At 39.5% G+C, this 21,078-nt stretch overlaps 2 protein-coding genes across 2 annotated transcripts in view; one reads left to right on the forward strand and one right to left on the reverse strand.

Moving 5' to 3' along the window:
- LOC101839185 (28S ribosomal protein S28, mitochondrial) overlaps window positions 1-21,078 on the forward strand; it is a 114,864-nt gene that overhangs the window by 65,336 nt on the left and 28,450 nt on the right. The window lies entirely within an intron of this gene.
- Window positions 4,883-5,560, reverse strand: LOC101838917 (60S ribosomal protein L9-like). The gene has a single exon (XM_040741394.1). The coding sequence runs from the start codon at window positions 5,535-5,537 to the stop codon at window positions 4,995-4,997; it is 543 nt and encodes a 180-aa protein (XP_040597328.1). The 5' UTR covers window positions 5,538-5,560; the 3' UTR covers window positions 4,883-4,994.

Below are 21,078 nucleotides of genomic sequence, written 5' to 3' on the forward strand. Positions count from 1 at the left end.
TTGTCAGTAGGAATCCACATGTGAACGAGCAAGTAGGGAGAAGGGAAGAACTGAACGATTATGATGGGATTCACAAGCTAAACAGATGGTTTATTACTTCTGATTTCACTAAGGGAAGAGAAAATAATTTTGCCATTCTAACTTATACTAATTTAAATCTATGCATTAGAAATGCTGTATTTAATATGTGTCTGGTTATCTTAGGATAAAAATTGGTAGCCCCTGTTCAAAGGCGACCAGTCAGCTTCTTAAAACAGTGCAGGTCAGACTTCTGTCTGTTGTACCATCTCCTGTTCCTTGTTCCCCAGCCTTGTTCCCCCACCCCCGCCATAGGCCAAATGACATCCTTTCCTCAAAGCCACAAGAAATGAATGCCCTTGACTTAAGCTTTCTAACTTGATACTTGATAGGCAGGCACAAGGAAGCATAAGAACTCTGTCAGAATGCTGCTTCCATATAGTATATCTCGTATGTTCTAATGCTTGTGCCTTGCTCCCGAAGCAGTAATCAGTGAGTGGTCATGTTGAGACCATATGTACATTTCCGTTGGATCACAGCTGATTAGAGCAGAGAACACCTGAATCAAGCTAGAATCAATTCAAGTTCCAGCCCTTAGAGTTGAGCATTATGAAAGAATGAGAGAAAATGAGCTTTTTCTGTAATAAAATGCCATGATCAAAAGCAACTCATGGAAGAGTTTATTTGGGTTTATGGTTCCAGAGGAGAGTCTGTAATGGTAGAGGAGGCACAGCAGGAAGAACCACAATTCAACCATACACAGCAAACAGGAAGTGGAACAAGACTGTGCAACATCAAAGTCTGGCTCCACTAGCATACTTCCTATAGCAAAAGCTGTCCCTCCTGAAGATTCCATAACCTTCCACAATGGCACTGTCAGCTATTCATCAAGTGTTCAAATACATGTCTAGGAGACATTTCTCATTCAAAATACATCTGACCTCCACTGTCATGGACATCCCATAATGCAAAATATATCGAGTCTAACTTCAACAATCCCTAGATTCTTTAATAGTATCAACACTATACAGAAGTCCAGACTGTGTTCCCAAACCCAAGGCATTCTCTTAACTGTAACTCCCTGTAAAGTTAAAAAAAAAAGTACATACTTCTAACATACAATGGTACATAATACTCATTCCATTCTGAAAGAGAAGCATAGAGACACAGTGAGGAAATATTGGACCAAAGCAAGATGACAACTCAACAGGGAATATACCAAATCTTGTAACTCCATGTCCTGTTCCTGGGGCTTTAGTTTCAAAGATGGCACTACCCCTCCAGCTTTGCTGCCATTAACATATGTCTCTCTCATGTAGATTCTACTTTATGTATGCAGTTCTCCTTGGCAGGTGTCTGATACATCTGGCATCTCCAACATCTTGGTGTCTCTAACACAACTAGACTTCACCTTTAGTGTCACACATGACGACCTCTTGCAGCCTTCTTGCAGGGACTACAGCCCTGTTACACTTTGTTCTGCCCTCAGGGTCTCTGAAATGGTAGGGGAACAATCCAGGACCTCCCTCATACTTGTATCTTCCATGCTTCCGAAGCCAATGATATGTGGATGGCACTGCCAAGGAAGTTCACAGTTGACAGAATGGGCTCTTGCCATATTGTGACTACTTTTTTGTGCTTTTTGAAGCAGAAAACTCTTTATGATTTTTCACAAGTTGGAAGCTTAGTTGAGTGGGCTCTTGCTTGAGGACATTCCTCCCATTGTTTCAGTGTACAGCAGCAGGCCACTCCTAAACGACTTAAGAGTTACAGACTCCTTTCCAGCACATGTCTTGAGAACAGCTCTGGACTTTTAGTGTTCCTTTCCTCTCCACGTTGTATTTTGTTCTGCTCCACTTATTCTTTTCCACTGTAGACCAGAATAACAATAATCAGTAGTAACCAGGCCACATACTCAATATTATGCTGTTTTGAAATTTTCTTCTCCAAGAAATTAGCACATTACTTTTTTTTGTCTTAACTAAGTTCTTAGGATAGAGTCAGAATGTAGCCACAGATACTTTACTAAAATACCACACAAATGGTCTCTGACTCAGTTGCTAATATAGTCCTTGCTTCCCTCTAAAACCTCATGACATAGGCCTCTGCCTTTTGTGTTCCTCTCAGATTTTTTTTCTGTTTTCCAGTTTTCTACTAGAATAGCCAGTTAAGCTCTGTTACAACATTTGACCACTTTTCTCTTTCAGAGTTCTACATTCCTCTAAAAAAACAATGTGGTCATTGTGGTGGTTTGAGAAAGTCCCTGGTCGGTGCATGCATTTGAATATTTGGTCCCCAGTTAATGGCGCTACATTGGGAGGTTTAGGTCTTGTGTCTTTGCTAAAGAAAGCATGTCATTGGAGTGGGCTTTGACAGTAAAAAGTCTTGCCTACTTGTAGTTTGCTCTCTCTGCTTTGTGCTTACAGTTGAAATGTGAGCTTTCTGCTTCCTGCTCCTGTCACCATGCCTGCCTCCTGCTGCCATCCCCCACCCTCTGGAACCATAGCCAAAACAAAATCTTTCTTCTATAAATTACCTTAAGGTGTTTTATCACAGCAACAAAAAAAAGTTAACTACTGCAGTTAGCTTCTGAACAGCAACAGCCCACTCTTTGATAACTCCTTCTAATTAGTTACTTTCCTGTTACTTCAATAAAATAACATCATCAAAAGCTACTTACTGATTAAAAAAAAAGTCTATTTGGATTTATGATTCCAGAGGAAGAGTTCATAATGACTGGGGAGGCATGGCAGTGAGCAGCAGAGAAGGAATCTAAGAGATCCCATCTTATAAATTCAAGGGCTTAGAGTAACCAAATTATATACCATAGGGAGAAAGATATGGGGTTGGGGAAGAAAGGGAAGGGGGATAGAAACATAGACACAGAGGCAGATACTGTTGCTTGTGCCACTCATGACTTCGCTATAACTGAAAGCTAAGAATCATTACCCACACACCAGTGGTTTCTGCTTTGGTTTCTTTTGTCGTTTTTTTTTTTTTTTTATCAAAAGCCATTCCTGAAAAATGTTTGACCTTTAGATAGTATCCTTGGATTTAGTAATTTGAGATACAGGTAGGGTCTTCATATTTTTCAGTTTATGCATTTAGACTGCATTTCTGTTTCAGAGTGTGAAACACTGTGGTATGCATCGTAACAAACTTTTAAACCAAAATGCATATCCTAATATATCTAAGCACTTATCTTAAGATTCTTGATTTTATTTGTTCCCCATCCTACCTCTTTTTAAATGATCTCATTATATCTACACTCTCAATATTATGGACAGATTCTGAGTATAAAGAAAAATGACCTTACTAAGGAGTTAGATTTTATTTATTTGTTTGTATGTTTGATTTTGAGGCAGAGCCTCCTTGTGTAGCCCAGCCTAGCCCAGAACCCTGAATCTTCTTACCTCAGCCTCCAGGGTTCGTTTTAAATGAATGTATGTAGTAGCTTGCCTTTCCTTTTCCTTTTCTGTTTCATTTTTTAAAGAATATGTACATTAAAGGGAACCAATGTATATGTATACCCTTCAGTATAGAAAATTTGAAGATAGCTGGGTGATGGTGGCGCACATCTTTAATCCCAGCACTCGGGAGGCCGAGGCAGACAGATCTCTGTGGGTTCGAGACCAGCATGGTCTACAAGAACTAGTTCCAGGACAGCCTCCAAAGCCACAGAGAAACCCTTTCTCAAACCCTCCTACCCCCAAAAAGGAAGTTTGAAGATATCAAGCTACATAAGCAAATTATACTTTGAGATAGCCCTAAAAAGGAAGCTATTTATTAAGTATGAAGTGAGTTAGGACAAAATTTATTATAATGAAAAATGCTGCTCATATTTTTATGAATTGGGTGTGTGATCTTGAATTGGGGAAATTAAATATTACTTTTTTATGAATGATAAGAGCATTATAAGGCCAGGCAGAGGAGAGGCCATTAAATCAACCAGCTCACAAGAACTTGAATGCTTTTTTCCCACATAAATTAAACTATTACATCATACTTTTGAGCAGCCTTGCTAATTTTGTCTAATTTTTCATGGAATTATTCTTTAACTCAGGAGTTATATAGAACTGTATTTTACATTGTCAAACAAATATGAAGTTTTAGTGACTGGTTTGTAGCATAGTTGTATTTGGACAACAGAAAATCTTCCCTTTTTGCCTGGTATTGAGTTAATTTATTTAAATATTTACTAAATCAGTATTTTCATTTTACAGTTTGCTTTTATATATTTTAAGGCTGTTTCATAGTAGATCAAAATTTACATGTCCTCTCATTTTTTTAAGGCTGTATAGTTATCTTTTGTATTTATAATGATGAAAGAAGCCATATATGATAGTGTACACCTGTAACTCTAATTTACAGGGTCAGAGGCAGGAGAATAGGCAAGTTTATGGCCAGCCTGGGCTGCATAACAAGTTTGAGGCCAGCCTGGGCTACCCTATTTATTTTTTTTAGTTAAAAGGATCCCAGGATTTTGCAAAACATAGCTCAGTGCTCCATTTATTCTTTGAGCTTAAGTCTTCCTTCTTTTTTCTGCCTTTCAATAATCAATTCTAAACTGCTGTTTCAATGATACCAGAAAATGTCTTTGGTGTTTTAACCACTGTGTTAAGTCTTACAGCAGAAGCTTTAATCCGTTTACTTGTTCTGGCATACTGCTAGGCATGGAAGTCAGTTTTAGAAATTACATTCAATCAAGGGCATTCACAAATATTTGTGCATGTGTACAAGTACAGACTTTGAAGATATATTGAGTCCAAGCTCTATATAACTCTGACATTGTTATTGCTCAGAAAGTAATGGAAATAGTGGGCTTTTTCTTCTTTTTCAAATCACTTACATTTTTTTTTCAACACAAGCCTTTTATTGTCCCAAAAGACATCCCAAATTATACTTAAATTCAGGATCTTGTTTCTGGAACTGGGTAACTTAGGTCTTACTCATCAGCCTGCTGTACTGTTCCCTTTTCAGACACATAGATACCATCCAAAAACTTCCTGATATCTTTGAACTGTTGTGGCTTGCTGAATCAGAGCCGCTGAGTTTGAAACAAGTTCAATATCATTTCCTTCAAGGATTAACTTATCCTTCTGGGCTTGAGAGACAGAACAAGCAACACCTGTCCTCATCCGAACCCTGCGGATGTATTTTTCACCCAAGAAATTTCGGATTTCAACCAAAGACCCATTCTCTTGAATAACGACGTTGATGGGGAAATGAGCATACACAGACCTCATCTTGTAGCGGAAGCCCAGCGTGACTCCCTTGATCATGTTCTGAACATGACTGCAGATGGTTCGGACAGTGGCCAATTCCTTTCTGTTACCCCACCATTTGTCAACCCGGAGCCTCTTCTTCTTCTTGCCAAGGAGGCTGAGCTCCACGTTGATGTGGTTGAAGTCCCTCCGGAGGGTTCCCCTGGGGCCCTTCACGATGACCGTGCGCCCCTTCAGACTCACGTCCACATTCTCGGGGATGTCGACCGTCTGGTTGCTGAGAATGGTCTTCATTCTCGCTGGAGATGGGGCAAAGCAATCACTTACATTTTTAAAACATCTATTGTTAAGGCAGTTATTTTTCATTAATTAACTACTTTGCATTCTCAGGGTTATTGCAGATATAATTAACATGGAAGTTAAAATTCATAAGCATGAAAGTAATTATAGCTGTGTAGTGGTGAGGATTTAGCAAAGCTGTTAAGCCAAACATTTTACTTTTTTGACTCCTAAAGACTAGATTTGGTCAGCAACCCCCTATTCTCCAAAAATACACCTTAAGCATATTTAATTCACAAAGTAGTGTTATTTATGGGTCTGCTCAGGTTTTATGGTTTGCTCCTATTCTAGATCTTCTACAGCAGTGCCTCCTTTGCCTTAGTAAGCATAAAAACAATAATGCTTAACAAGTCCTATTTGTGTTCCTAGGAGTGTCAATGAGATGGTTCAGTCTAACATTTATCTCTGAGTGTCTCTCTGTGTTTTGCATGTGTATGTGCATATTTGGAGATCTGAAGACAATTTTCAGGATTCATCTGCCCCCTTCTACCCTGTGGATTCAGGGGTTAAACTGAAGTTAAAAGGTTTGGGGGCAAGCACTTTCATCCACTGAGCCATTTTGCCAGCTGTAATTATTAGGCCACACACTGCATTACATTAGGTGGAAATATTAAATCCTATACATTTAAAGAGCCTTATGTTAATGGGTAGAGAGATATCTTGGGTAAGAAACTTGCTATTCAACTATAAGTTCCTGAATTTGAATGCCTAGTACCTATACAAAATAATCTGAACATGGCTGTGCACCTATAGCCCTGTTGCTATGGAGGGAGACAGGTGTAGAGGGATAGCTAGGGCTTGCTGGCTGCCAGCCTACCTCCAGGTTCTCAATGAGAGATCGTGTCTCAGGGAAGTTAGATGAAGATAGAGCAGGATAACCATCATCATCTTCTAGCCTCTACAAAACCTCACATGTGAGCATGCACCTCTCCACCATGCATACATTTCACTATTAATATGTTTGTATATAGTGTCCTTGTCTGTGTCACAGATGCAGTGACCATAAAACTTGAATCGGTTTACTTACAGAAAATAGTCTCTTAGGAAGCGAACATCCTCATAGACAGAGATGTGGTGATCTCAGTCATCTGGAAAAAAATTTCCTGTTGGGTCATGAACATATTAATCTTCTGGCTGGAGAGATGCGAGAGGCTATGATTGTTAGCACTAGTTGTAGAATTTGGAAGTGGTCCTAGTAGCAATTGGGGTTAAACTTACAGGCAACATTTCAGGAATGCTTGCCTGGTGCCAGGCTCTGCTAGGTCTGTCACACATAATAACCTCTTTTGTCCTCACAGGAGCCAAGGCAGCAGGTATTATTATTATTATCTCAATAATTATTTATTGAAACAGAGTAAAAGCGTAGCTAGCGACTGGGGAGGGAAGTGGGGGGGCAGTTAGAGGGAGAGAGGGTGGGCAGTAGGTACAAAGGGGGAGCACTAATGTTCTCCAGCACAATAGCATAACTATAGTATACAGCAATTGATTATACACTTCAGAATTATTATTGGAGAAGGGTCTGTAGGTTCCTAACACACAGAAATGATACTGTTTGAAAAGTTAGCATTCATTATCCTGATGTAATCGTTATGCATTATATGCATATTTTGAATTATAATATTGTACTCTCTCAGTAAATGTATTACATATTAAGAAGTAAAAATTAGCCAAATTATGACATTTTTAATGAAGAAATAGATGGAAATGTCATTCCACAGATGAGGAGAAGTGATAATTGGTAAAACCAGATTAGAATGCAATCTGACCCTACAGCATACACACTTAAGTACAGATAACAATTCCCAAGACGTTGTTGCTTTGGGGAGGGACATTTCATTCAGTAGTTGAATTAGTGCTTTGCTCTAACTAGATTTTCTTGGTCATTGTCAGGTAAATCATTTTAAGCCATTGGAAGCTGTTGGTCTGTAGTACCCACTGTTTGATTTCTGACTTCTGTTCTTTATTTTTATACCTGATTAGCCAAAGAGAGGGGCAGGAAGAGAAAAGTGCATGCTCTTGGGACCGCATGTTAACATACATAGAAAAACAAAACCAGAAGAAACTTCTCCCAGCCACTAGGGATGCCTCAAACCCCCTACCTCAATCTTGCTTCTCAACTACTTTCTGTCCCTGTCCTGCATTCCTCTGCTGACTGCATTCTACTTTACTTCTTCACTTTGAGACACTCCAGACTTCTTTTTGTACTTAACACACAAGCTCAAAAACAAAAACAAAAACCTCACATAAGAAATATGACAGACGCCGGCATTGGTGGCACACGCCTTTAATCCCAGTACTTGGGAGGCAGAGGCAGGGGAATCTCTGTGAGTTCGAGGCCAGCCTGGTCTACAGATGGAGTTCCAGTACAGCCTCCAAAACCACAGAGAAACCCTGTCTCAAAAAACCAAAAAGAAAAAAGAAAAAGGAAGGAAAGAAAGAAAGAAAGAAACATGAAAGATGAGAGACACGGGAGCAGTCCAAAAGAGCAGCAACAGTGCTTCCCAGTATCCTGTCAACTCTATGGCTCTAGCTGTGCTTTAGTACAGAACTCCCTCACTGGGGTAAGAGTTCTCCCCACTGACTTCCCACTCCTCTCTGACCTGTCATGTACATATGGGTACAACTGCTGGCCACGGGGACAAGTGTGGAGCATTCTTCCGCCTTCACTTCCTAGGCTCTTTAGCCCCCATTGAACTGTGAACAGTGGCTGAGGACAAAAGCTGTATACACTGTTCAAACAGAGCACCAAAGCAGCAATACACTGAGTCATTCTTCGCTCTGTGTGAGAACTGAGGGGGACTCTATTCATTTCCTTTGTGCTGGTGTCTGTCAACAGCACTGTTTGAGGCAAGGCCTATTGTGCTGGCCAGTGTTTCTTATTGACCTAAGTCTGTGCCTGCTATGTTCCCAGGGTCGAAGTTGCGAGTGAGAGAATGTTTGGAAAGGGGTAATCATAGGCTAGATGCATTTTGCCGCATTGTCATCTGACCTATTAAATCTAAACTGTGGTCTGCGTTAATGCAAACAGGTAATTATATAGTCACAGCTGCAGCTATTGACATCTGGTCACTACTCCATGGGAAAAAAATACGTGCTTTTTGTCCTGTGTCTAGATTCTTGCATGGTGGACTTTAATGATTTTTAACTGAAAATAGATAATAGATCAGGATGAGTAAAAGATGAGCAAGGTAGATAATTCAAATAGCTTCTGCCACAGATGATTGCATGTTTCCTTTGATGACATGTTTCCTTCCCGTGGCTCCAGCCTGAATAATCTTGGTTGGGTTTTAAAGTAGTGTAAAATAAAGATAATTGTTATGTTTCTATCCTATATGATCGGGGCATCATGCTAAGTTACTTTGAAAGGGCTGCCTCTGGGAACTTGGTTTTGTTATCTTGCCTGCCCTGTAGTTTTAACCCATTGTGTCATCCCCAGGACAAGATGGTCTGAAGCAAACGTTTTGAATACAGATGATTTTAAACATCACATCCTCTATGCCCTTTGGAAAAGAACCAGTTTTATGGTAGTAAAAGAAAAAGAAAATGTTTAAATGTTTCACTTTAGTGTGAAAGTTTACTTTATCACTCAAATACACTGCACTCAGGTTTTCATTCATCTGGACAAGTCACTGATCTTAGTATTTATTAAAACCCTAGTACATGATGGACTGTGAGGTAGTAGACTATACATGGAAAGCAGAAGGTGTGTTGTCTTCCTTCTCTCTCATGCTGTTACTAGAAGGTGTATTGTCTTCCTTCTCTCTCATGCTGTCACTAGTGGTATCCCGAAGTATATTGGAGGTGAAAGAGTCCTGGAGGGCAAGAAGAATAAGTTTTCAAGGTCTAGGACCACTTCAAGATTTGTCTAATGTGTTGACAGTTTGTATCTCTTGGATTTTGGATGCAGTTTCTTCCTAATTGGTTAGTTAAAAAATTCTGTTGTTGGGCTTTGATTGAGAAAGCACTCAGAATGCCCTTGGGTCTGAACTGCTTTTGAACCAATCCTGTAAGATTAGTTCCTTTCTTTGTTCATCATAGAGTATGTCAGGGGATGGTTGTACTGTGCTCTGAGAGCCTGTGATAGTCATTGGAAGGATGACATTTCACCTTCTTGCATCTGAGATAGTGAATATACAATGGTGGGGAGTATAAACCCTTACCCTTGTGGAAGTAAGGTTGAATGCATTAATTTTATACTCTCCTTCCTACAAACACAGCTTTAAGAAACATGACATGGTGATTAGATTTGATACAATGAATGATATGATGCAGTATACACAAACATGTTCTCTTTTTTTAACAAAATGGACCAGTGAGAAGAACTATTAACTCTGTTTTGAAAATAATATTTCATGATAATGTTACTAAGTAAAGTTGCCATCTTGTATGGAACACTTGGTAGAATTCAAGACAGTTATATAAAGTGCATGCTGGTCACTGTTCTTAAAATGAAAACTGTTTTCAAATTCTTAGAGTGAAATCTGCTTGTTAAGGAATACTTTCCCTTTTTAATGCTGTGTTACATACAGAATTATTTTGACAGATAACAAGTATAATCACTTCAAAAGGCTTTTCATATTTGTAAGAAATAACAAACCATATGTCATCTTTGTAGAAGCCCTGATTTGGAAGGAATGTGGCTCTTGGCCAGTGATTAATTAAGTCACCCTTTTGTTTGGGCCATATTGTGGCGGTGTTTAGGTGTGAAATCTTCTGTTGTCACCAGATAGGAACATTCTTGTGTGCGTCCATGACAGTTTTAGAGAAAGTAGTTGATTTTGGTGCTACTTTTCTACAAATTGTAAGGGCAAATAATTGAAGTTGCAAAAGGTAGAGAAGAAAGCACCATTAAGATAAAATGAGGACATGGATTTGGCCCTTGGCTTCTGAAAGGAATTCTTACTACCTTAGTTCATTGGAAAGTGCATCGTGTTAACAGGAAGTTAGAAGCTGAACACCGATAGAAGGTATCTGTTGCTAGAGATCATGGAATAAGAAGAGTGCTTGATTTGATTGTGTACAGTATGTACTTTGTGTAGTGGGGTACCCTAATGTCAGAAAGAGATGATGATTAGCCTGACTATCGATTTTCTGCATTCCTACTGAATTGTAATTTAGATATTCTTAAATTATCTTCACATAGAGATCTCTTCTGTCAGATTGGATATGCTCAATTAGGTTACCTAGTGTTGCTCTAATCGTGCAGCTTGCTTCTCGTTAGAGAAGAATTAACTTTTTATTCAGGATATAGCAGTTAGACAGAGTTATGGGCTCTGAGTCTAAAGATTGCAATCAGGGAAGACTGGTCTCAACAGAGAGCTTCCTTTCACCCGTTTTGACCATTGTCTCCGCTTCCCCTCATTCATCCTCACTGCTGTTGATCTTAGCAAGGGACCCAGAGACACTATTGCCTTGATTACAAATAAGGTTTCATGTTTGATCTTTTCTATTTGGAAAAGATAAAGCACCTAGATCTTAAAAGGGTGCTTTCTTTCTTTCTTTCTTTCTTTCTTTAATGAACAGCAGTGGCCTTGGGAATTTCAAAAGCTCTATAATGGTTTGTTCATATGGTAAAAAGGGCACAATAGACATTGTGATAACCATGCCTATTTTCTCTTTCTCTAAATGAAAAATTATTTTCCTCAGATTAAGTATGGTTAAATTTAGAAATCTTTTGCATTTTTTTCTCCAAACCCTAACTATAAAAGCAAACCCACACATACATTTTGGAGGATTTCTGAACCCCAGACTTGGCAAGCAACGTTTCTTTTTTTTTTTTTTTTGCCATAAATGCAGGAAGTAAGCACTAGCCTATGGGTATCTTCAGACACACCCACACTCGCCATGCTGTACATGGGGACAGTCTGGTACGTGTGGTTATTTGGGAGTAAGTGAAAGGATATCAAAGTGTTTCGTAATAACTGTAGGCGGGTGTTGAGAGGGTTAACCATCTGGCCTTCTGGTGGCTTAATTAGGCTCTGGCACAGAGCCAGGATCTGTAGAAAATAGGTCTGCCTGGGATAACCACAGAAACAAACCAGTGGCTTTCAGCCTCTTGGCAAGGCTTGGAGGCTACCGCAGCAGTCGGTGCTTATACCTACCTGTTGGCAGTGAGCCGCTGTGGAGAGCAGGGGTAAAGCAGCCAGGCATTTCCACTCAGCACCTTGGCTGCTTGGGACTTTAAATGGAGGCAAGAGTACCTGTCTCGTAGCTGGGCTCCTCTAGTGATGCACTGCAACATACTTTGAGCTTCCCAAAGACGAGGTAGTGCAAGGCCATTAAAAAGACCTGAAGTTTGCCTGGGCCTACTCTGGGTGGGGGAGTCTTTCTTGTGAAACAGGATGTTGTGGAAATTTGAGTGTGGGAATGAACCATGGCAGATTTGGCAGTGTTGAGAAGTTTCAATCAGTCAGTATTTAGCCTTGTGCTTTTTCAAGAAAGGAAAGCAGCTGTATTGTTGCTTTATTGATAAAATTTATAATGGCTCCAAAGATTACAAATGTTTTGAAATGAAGTATCGTTATAAATGTATTATTGTTTAAACCCGTGTACTGGTTTGTGAATTATAGTATCTGAAAGGTCAAATTTGTAGCACCACATTTTCGATTTGTCTTACATGGCTGGCTCATAAATCAGAGTTTTAAGTGGAACTTGAGTGTTGATCTTCCATACTGAAAACACAGACTGTAAAACTTTGAGTTTCTGTGAGCTGAAGATGAAAAGTTTTTCTGCTTAAAATCATTTCAGATAAAGATTATTTGCTATAGGAACCTCCTCTGCCCCTGCTGTTTAAAGTTGTCCTGTTTAATCCCCAGAGGGAAATCTAATTTTAAAAACTACATTAAGTAAAAATATAAAACAAAACCTTATACAATTTGGAGAAAAGCTTCATTATCTTTTTTGTTAGAAAAACTAGTGTTTTTTTTCTTTTTCTTCCTTTATTTTGAGTTTTCCAAGGTTATTTTTCTTTGTGTAGCCTTGACTGACCTAGAACTTTCTCTCTAGACCAGGCTAGCCTCAAACTCAGAGATCAGTCTGCCTCTGCATCCTGAGTGCTAGAATTAAAGGTGTGTGCCATCATACCTGGCTTAAAGCTAGTTGTTTTTCCCCCCTAAACTAACAGTAACAAAAATAGGTAGAACCACCTACACCCTGCCCCAGGAATAAAAATGTGAAGTTTTTTCATATTTTATAGCTTTTGTAAAACAGTGATCTCCACCTTTCAATCTGTCCCAAGTTCTTTAATTCATTGTTTAATAAACAAGGAAATTCATAGCAGTATTTTGTAGCTCACTGCTGCAGCTAAAGTCAGATAACAGTAAAATGTCATTAGTTTGGCAATCTTTACTGTAGCTAAAATAGCATAATTTCTCCATTTGCAAGCGCTTTTAAAGCTCACTTTAAAAAAAGGGGGGAAGAGTTTTCTTTCAGGGTCTCTTGGGGAGCCCCAGCTTCATCTATACAGTGCAACTCATTTGTCTTGACCACTGTTCTATTGCTGTGATGGGACATCATGACCAGGGAATTCTTTTTTTTTGTTTTGTTTTTACGAGACAGGGTTTCTCTGTATTGTTTTGGACGCTGTCGGTCCAGCCCGGCCTCGAACTCACAGAGATCCGCCTGCCTCTGCCTCCCAAGTGCTGGGACTAAAGGTGTGTGCCACCAACACCTGAAAACGTTTCTTAAAAAACAAAAATAAGCAAAAACAAACAAACAAACAAAAAAACAAAGCTCAAGACCAGGTGGATTCACTGCAGAATTCTACCAAACATCAACATCAATGCTATCTAAATTAGTGTATTAAATAGAAAAGAATAGAATGCTTTCATACTTTTTAGGAAGCCAGTATCAATCACTGTGACACTAAAACCAAAGTGAAACACACACACACACACACACACACACACACACACACACACACACAGAGAGAGAGAGAGAGAGAGAGAGAGAGAGAGAGAATTAGAAACTTATTTCCTTGATGAACATAGATGCATAAATTCAATAAAATATTGGCAAGTTGGGGCTAGAGAAATGACTTGGCGGTTAAGAACACTTACTGCTTCAAAAGAGAGAAATTAACCTGGGTGTTTCTTGGGACCTACATGGCAGCTAACAAAGGTCTGTATCTCCAGTTCAGGGGATCCAGTGCCCTCTTCTGGCCTCTCTGAGCACTCTATGCACATGACGCACATGCATGCATTCATGCAGGCAAAACACTCATACATACTAAAACAGTGGTTCTAGACCCAAGTAGAGAATTTGTTGTTCTTCCTTAACTAAATTGACATAGCATCAAACTGCCTTCTAAATGTCTTTTTATATTCACGGACAAATGCTTCTCTCAGTCTTAATCAGAGAATTCTCTCTTTGCTAGACTCTTGGCTTCCCAAGATACTGCAAACAAGTGATAGTTAAGGACTCTGCTCTAAATAAGACATTTACACTACCTCCTGTAAGGCTCAGGGACCATTGAGGAGGAATGGATGGGAAACATGTAAGAGCCGGGAAGCGGGGAGAGCTGAAATGCCAACCTCTTAAATCTGATGCAGACATGAGCATGAACTCACATCAACTGCAGTGAATCTGCACAGGCCTTCAGAAGACTGTTCCTGTCAACAGTCATGAAAGGGCCAAGTGCCCATGGGACACTGCTCCTTAGTGCTCAACTTTTGGCTATTGGTTGTTTATAGAAGAGAGGACATGTTTTCTGTTATGTATTCACAGCTGAACCCACTAGGCTCCAAACTCATGGTCACACAGATGACCCTAGCCAAACTCAGTGGATCACAAAACTGCTATTCTTAATTTTTAGAAACATTTCTAATATTAGCCAGCAACAACTTAGAATCACCAAAAGACTTGTCTTCATAATCCACTGAATAGCAACTATCCATACAAAACTACAAAACAAAAGGCACGCATTGCTTTGTGTGTACATAAAGCAGCATATTGGTTTTGAAATGATAGTTCTTTACAGCAGGAGAAATTCTTGAGGTGCTTAGCTGATTTTCTTTCCTGTGCCATTTTCTAGTCCCAGAGAAGCCCATCACTAGTTACAGAAAGTTTCAGTCTTGGTGAGTCGTCTGGTACTGTACGTCATTCCCAAGGCATCAGGGCATCACTGTGCCTCTCAGCCCTATAGAGTACCCAGATTCCAACCAAGTCCAGGCTTGGCAGGTTCTCCAGCTCAGACAGAAAAGTTGGTGTTACCATCTGGATCTGCTTGCTCTTCAGAGAAACAAAAGCAGGAACTATGACTATAGCTATAGCTGGTTTATTTTAAGGAATTGGCTCACACCATTGTTGAGGCTGGCGAGTCTAAATTATGTAGGACATGATAGGCTGAAAATGTAGGCAAGAGTTGATACTGAATTTTTGAAACAGAATTTCTTCTTTCTGCAGGAAACCATCCATTTCTCCCTTAGTCTTACAGCTTACTAAGTGAGACCTACTTATAAGATTGAGAAGAACTGTAGATGTTACACTCTTCAGAGCAAAATTGCAGTAATGCCTAGACCTGCATTTGATTAAATAACTGGGTACTAGAGCCTAGCCAGGTTGATATGGTAAACTTATCACACCACCCATGACGTCTAACAATGTAGAAGCAGCAACAGTCACAAAGAGGTAGTAGTCTCCATGACAGAGCTGCCTATGAGGAAGCATGATATCTACTCCAGACAGGCATTGGGCTGTGCATACTCATAGGAGGAATCCACAGCACCCCATAAGTATCCTATCTCCCTCCAAATATACAAGGGAGGATAGAGAAACAATTAGCCATGTTGCCCATGGCATTCTACACAGAACAAAACTACTGTGCAAATGGCCTCTCTAGAATTAAAAGTGAATGTTAGTACATCTCCATTGCAATTCTCTAAGCCTGTGATCTTTGTCTTTTAGTTTTTCAAGACAGAGTTTCTCTGTGTATCTTTGGAGCCTGTCCTGTAACTCACTTTGTAGATCAGGCTGGCCTCGAACTCACAGAGATTTGCCTGCCTCTGCCTTTAGTGCTAGGACTATAGGCATGTGCCATCCCTGCCTGGCTGGTCTGTGTCTTTTTGTTATTTTTTAATTGCACAAATTTATGAGTTATAATGTGATACATATATGAAGTGTGCAATGAGTGATCTTTATTGCTACCTCTGTTAATCTCAAAATGCATATAAAATGTGGTTTTTCTGTTTCATTTTCTACTTTATTTCTCATCTTTCCTAAAAGAAATTTGAATAGTCACTTTTGATTGAGTTCTTATAAGTGATGCAATGACTGTTTATTTTTAACTTCTTGGATAGGGACAGTTAATTAATTATATTTCAACTAGCTATGCTCTGTCACTGTGACCTTAACTGTAGCCATATAGACCTGTAATCACAGAGGAAACCTCAGGAGACACTAGTGGAACTGAAGATTCGCTGCCCTCTATGGCAGTGATGAGAACTACACATGCCTGGTACCAGGAATCTCCCAACGAGAGTGGGGTCTGAAAGACAAGAGCAGGGCCACAACCCGCCGAGCTGCGCAGCTGCTGCTTGCTGTCTTCCAGTGTGAGAGCACCTTTCTGACAGGTTCTCAGGCTCAGCTCTGAGTCAGAACAGGATTAGGACAGGAACCTCCTTTGCACTGACAGCTGCTGTTAGTCAGTGCACTGACTTCAGCTGCATGGCTTCTCAGGAATGCTTCATTCATTGCTCACTACCAAACGTTATCTTTTAAAAAGCAACCATCCCATGCTTTCACTGGCTTAGCTTCCCCCACTCCCAGGATTTTTGTCTCCAACCTGCTCTTAAATGCTCTTACCTAGCACAGATTTGTCAGATGTACCAAACTGTGAATCCTGCTGGTATACTCCAGGTATAGGAGCTTTTGGATGTGTGAGACCCCACCCTCTGATGAAGACCCCAGCAAGTAGCCAGGAGAAGACTGACTGAGTAGCGCAGGCACCTCTGTTGCTGTGTTGTCTGCATGTTATCCTGTTATGTGGGACTTTAACCCTTTGGGGGATGCAAATCTCAGCCAGAAAATGCTATCAGAAAGAACATTTCTGCCATTACATGAGAACTGTTTGATGTCATTCCCCTGCAAATTATGGCCACAACCCTCAGTGTAAACTGCCTCCTCCTCCTCTCCATCGATATGGGGTGCAGGTCAATGACCATGCAGTCTTGGAAGATTAGAAGGCAAAGTGGGAAAATAGGCTTACTAGAAACAATTTTCTTTCCAATAGCCTCTCTTCATCTGTCACACAAGTTCATCTCATTATATGTAACTAAAACTGTTTCTGTCTGTGATCAGGAAAGCCACTCATATGTTCTATTTTGGAATGAGGTGTTGTTGAATGGCTTGATTTTTAAAAATAGTCTGTGTAATACATCAAGTTCACTTGGAGTCTCTTGGGGACATCTCAAAGGAATGAACATTCCTTTCAGAAGCTGATAAAATGTGTTCTGTGAGATCTGCATTACTCCTGTCAGGAGGACACTATCATATGTGTCAAGTTACTTTTAGCTTCAATTAACGGAAACCCCACTATGTCTTAAACAATGAGGAAACTTCTCTACTCACCTAACAAGGAACAAGGTAGGAGTGTTGTGAGTGTGCTGTGGGAAGAGCCCCAAGGACTGGCCTTCCTTGTGTGGGTTTTATGTTCAGGCTTAATTGCACCATGTTGCAGAATAATGGTAAAATACTAGACTGGGTCTGGAGAGATGACTTAGCAGTTAGGAACACTGCCTTCTCTCTCAGAGGACCTAGGTTCTGTTTCTTGCACCAACATTGCTGCTCACAACTCCATGTAACTACAGTTCCAGGTGATTCTGATGCCCTCTTCTGGGTTCAAAATTAGACATCATATGCAAAGCTGACAGTTTCCACATGCAGAAAGGAGACATCTCTTTCTTATATCTCCTTTAAGAAAGAAAATTTTCTCACATGTTCCCCTGAATGTGATTCCTTTATACATTATTGGCCTGAATTATGTCTCATGTTGAAATTTAAAATAATACAGGTAGGAGTAAATCCACAGTGATTGATTCAGACATATCACAATAGACCTGGGTTGAGCCTTGTCCATACTACGCAAGCACTGTATTGCCAAGCTATATCTCAGAATTTTCTGTACTTTTTATTTTTTTATTTGAGCCAAGATCTCACTAAATTGCCCAATAGGACCTTGAATTTACAGGCGTGTGCCTCCAGGACTAGCTTCCAGTGCCACTTTATATAGTACTAAAGTACCAGGTTACTGATTTACTGATTTTTCTTTTGTCTATTTTCATGAAACAGTTTTTTAGTACATGAAGACCATTGTGAATTTTCAACTTGAAATGATGACTTTACAAAGAGAAACTTGTTACGTTAATTTAAAAAGATATATTTTAATAAGATCCATTTTATAAATCTATTATTAATGATTTCCTGTTCATTATTTCTTCTGTTGTAAAATAATTCTTCCTTCCTCTGTCGAAAATTTAGAAATTACACAAGAACAAAGGAAGAAAGAAACTCTTGTTGCTGAGAGATGAACACTGAAGAGCTGAAGATGTAGAAATTGATTCTCAAGTGGGAAGAGAAGTTTTGTTTTTGTTTGAAGTTGGTGGTTAGGGGAAAGCTCAGACAAAGTTTGAACTTGCAATGCCCCTGTCTCCAGCCCTCTAGGTGCTGGAATTATAGACATGGGCCACCATTTCTGGTGGGATAATATTTTTAATAGCTAACTCTAATTTTGGGAAGTAGTCTTTCCATAAGGTTTTAGACCTTAAAGTAAATACTAAATACTATTGCAGTTAAATAAATTAGACGTTTGAAGCCAGGAAAATTTTGGTGTTTTGAATGGACCCTGCCCCCAATAATTCATTTATTTACTTGCTTAGTCCCCAGTTGAATATTTGGGAAAGATTAGGCCTTGTTGGGGGAGGGAGTATTGTTGGGTGTGGGCTTTGAGTCTCTCTCTCTCTCTCTCTCTCTCTCTCTCTCTCTCTCTCTCTCTCTCTCTCTCTCTCTCTCTCTCTCTCTCTCTCTATAAAGCTCTCAACTGCTTCCTGCAATGATGATAATGAACTAACTTGTTGTGGAATATTAGTTTAAGATGTGTTACATGCATTTTTGATATGGAATATTTATTTAACGATGCAAAGATATGTTGCATTTTTTATGTTGCATTTGTTTAATTCTGTAAAGCTTTGTTATTTTGCCTTCCTAAAACAATAAATAGCTAGGCAGAAGAGAGAAATAGGCAGGGCTGCCAGGCAGAGAGAATAAATATAAGGAGAAATCTAGAGAAGGATCAAGAAAAGGAGAAAAGGACACAGAGTAAGAAGGAAAGAAAGATATATAAAATAAAGGGGGAAAAGCCCAGAGGCAAACATAATTAAAGAAAAATGGAATAATTTAAGTCAGAAAAGCTGGCTAGAAACAAGTCAAACTGAGTCCAGGCATTCATAAGCAAGAATAAGTCTCTGTGTATTTATTTGGGAGCTAGGTGGCAGACCCCCAAAGAGAAAAAAAAACAAAAAACCAACTTCACTAACCCTCTGAAACTGTAAGCAAGTCTCTAATTAAATTCTTTTCCTTATAAGTTGCCTTGGCATGGTATCTCTTCACAGCAATAGATCAGTAACTTAAGACAAAGATTGTTTATACTTTAACTAGTACAGTAAATATATAAAGAAAAGATTATACATCTTCTTTACCTTAAGTATACTTCTAAAGATTATATTTCTTTACCTTAAGCATAATGTATTAAAATAGCAGTTCAAGAATGCTATACAATGTAGCATATCCATGTGGACCAATAATGTGCTGGTACGATGGCTTAGTGGGTAAAGCTTTTCACCATGCAAACCTGGCAAGCTGATTTCAGTCCCCCAGCCCTCCACTCCTCAACTTGTGTCATCTTCTTCTTTTCTGTAATCCACTAAATCCAGTTTGTGCTGCCTGTGTACTCATGGGTGTGGGGTATCCATTGAATCATTGTCAACCTCCCAGGAGCCACACTCTTAAAGAAAACTGACTCTTCTTTCCCCAGAAGTCATCACTTGTCAACAGCCTCTCTGCTATGAGTGGGACCCTTTCCTTTTCATGTTGGAAAGTTGGTTGACTTGATCTCGTGCCAAGCAGTCATAGCTTGTGTGCAGTCATGAGTGGTCCTGTCATGTTCAGAAGACAAACTGTTTTGCTCTGGTCCTTCCTAACCTCTAGCTCTTAACAATGTTCTATTCTCTGCAGTTTGACCAGTTGTGAGTTTCTATGTTAACCATTGTTGGCTTCACAAAGAAGTTTCTCTTAGGACATCTGAGAGCCTTACTGATCTATGGGTATAAAGCTATGAATTTAGAGTACAATTTGATAATGTGCCCATTAACAAAATAATAACAGTAAGTTCACTCAGGGATCCTTGAGCTCCTCAATCATATATTCTTGGCCAGATTTACATACCATGAATTTCCTCCTGCAGAGTGAGCCTTAAGTCCTCACAGAAAGTAGTTGTTAATCCTCCCCTCCTCCCACACACACTATTTCACTCATGGGCATATTTTTCCATGTTATCCACTATTGTAGTTTGTAGCTCAAGGGTTCGGAGCTGGGTAGGACTGTTGATGACTATCCACCCCACCTCCAGCATCCTGCATAGCACCTTCTGGTTCTGTGAGAGCTAGCCAGCAGGGACAACTTCCTGATTAGTACCAACTTGACTTATCCATGCCTTGTAACCAAAGTATGTGGTGTCTTTAGTACTAGGGTTTTACTATCAAGTTCTGGTTGACAATCAAGAGCAGTTGCAATAGCCTGTGTTGTTTTGGGAGTCTGCAGGATACCCCTAACTAACAAGTAGAGGGGAGATACCCCTCACCTGGCACCTGTAGCTCCTGGGATGAACATACTCCTCTGTGAAGGGTAACTCCAATAAATTATTTTATTTCTATATATGTTATATAGAACTAATAATATATACAATTATGTATACATATATAACTTATAAAATTATGGGTTTCCATATGGTTCTTCACTATATCTCCATATTACTGTAGCATTGCTGAGTACTCAGCTATAGTGAAATACATAGAAAAGCAGTTAATCTATGCTGGAAAATATTAGTTTATATATTTTACACCTCAATTTTGTGGGTGTGTCTTTCCAAACAATTTGTATTTTAGAATTTACTATAACAGGTCCATTTTAAGTTTTTTTTTATTAATTGAGAATTGTATACAGTATATTTTGATCATTTTCACCCTTCTCTCCTAACTCTTCCCAGACCTTCCACCACCTCCCTTTCCTACCCATTCAACTTTGATTCCTGTCTTTATCCTCTTTTTTTTTTTTGTTTCTCAAACCCATCATGTCCAATTTGTGCTGCCCATATACTCTTGGATGTTGTGACCTTCCACTTAAAGAAGTCTGGCTCTTCTGGCAATTGTATTTCTTCAGCTAAGCATGGAACTTCATGCCCATCTCTGAGCTGGGCATGTGCATAGCTCAGCTGCTGCAGTGTTTG

Source organism: Mesocricetus auratus, unplaced genomic scaffold (genome assembly GCF_017639785.1).
Source record: "Mesocricetus auratus isolate SY011 unplaced genomic scaffold, BCM_Maur_2.0 Super-Scaffold_6730, whole genome shotgun sequence".
NCBI classification, from domain to species: Eukaryota; Metazoa; Chordata; class Mammalia; order Rodentia; family Cricetidae; genus Mesocricetus; species Mesocricetus auratus.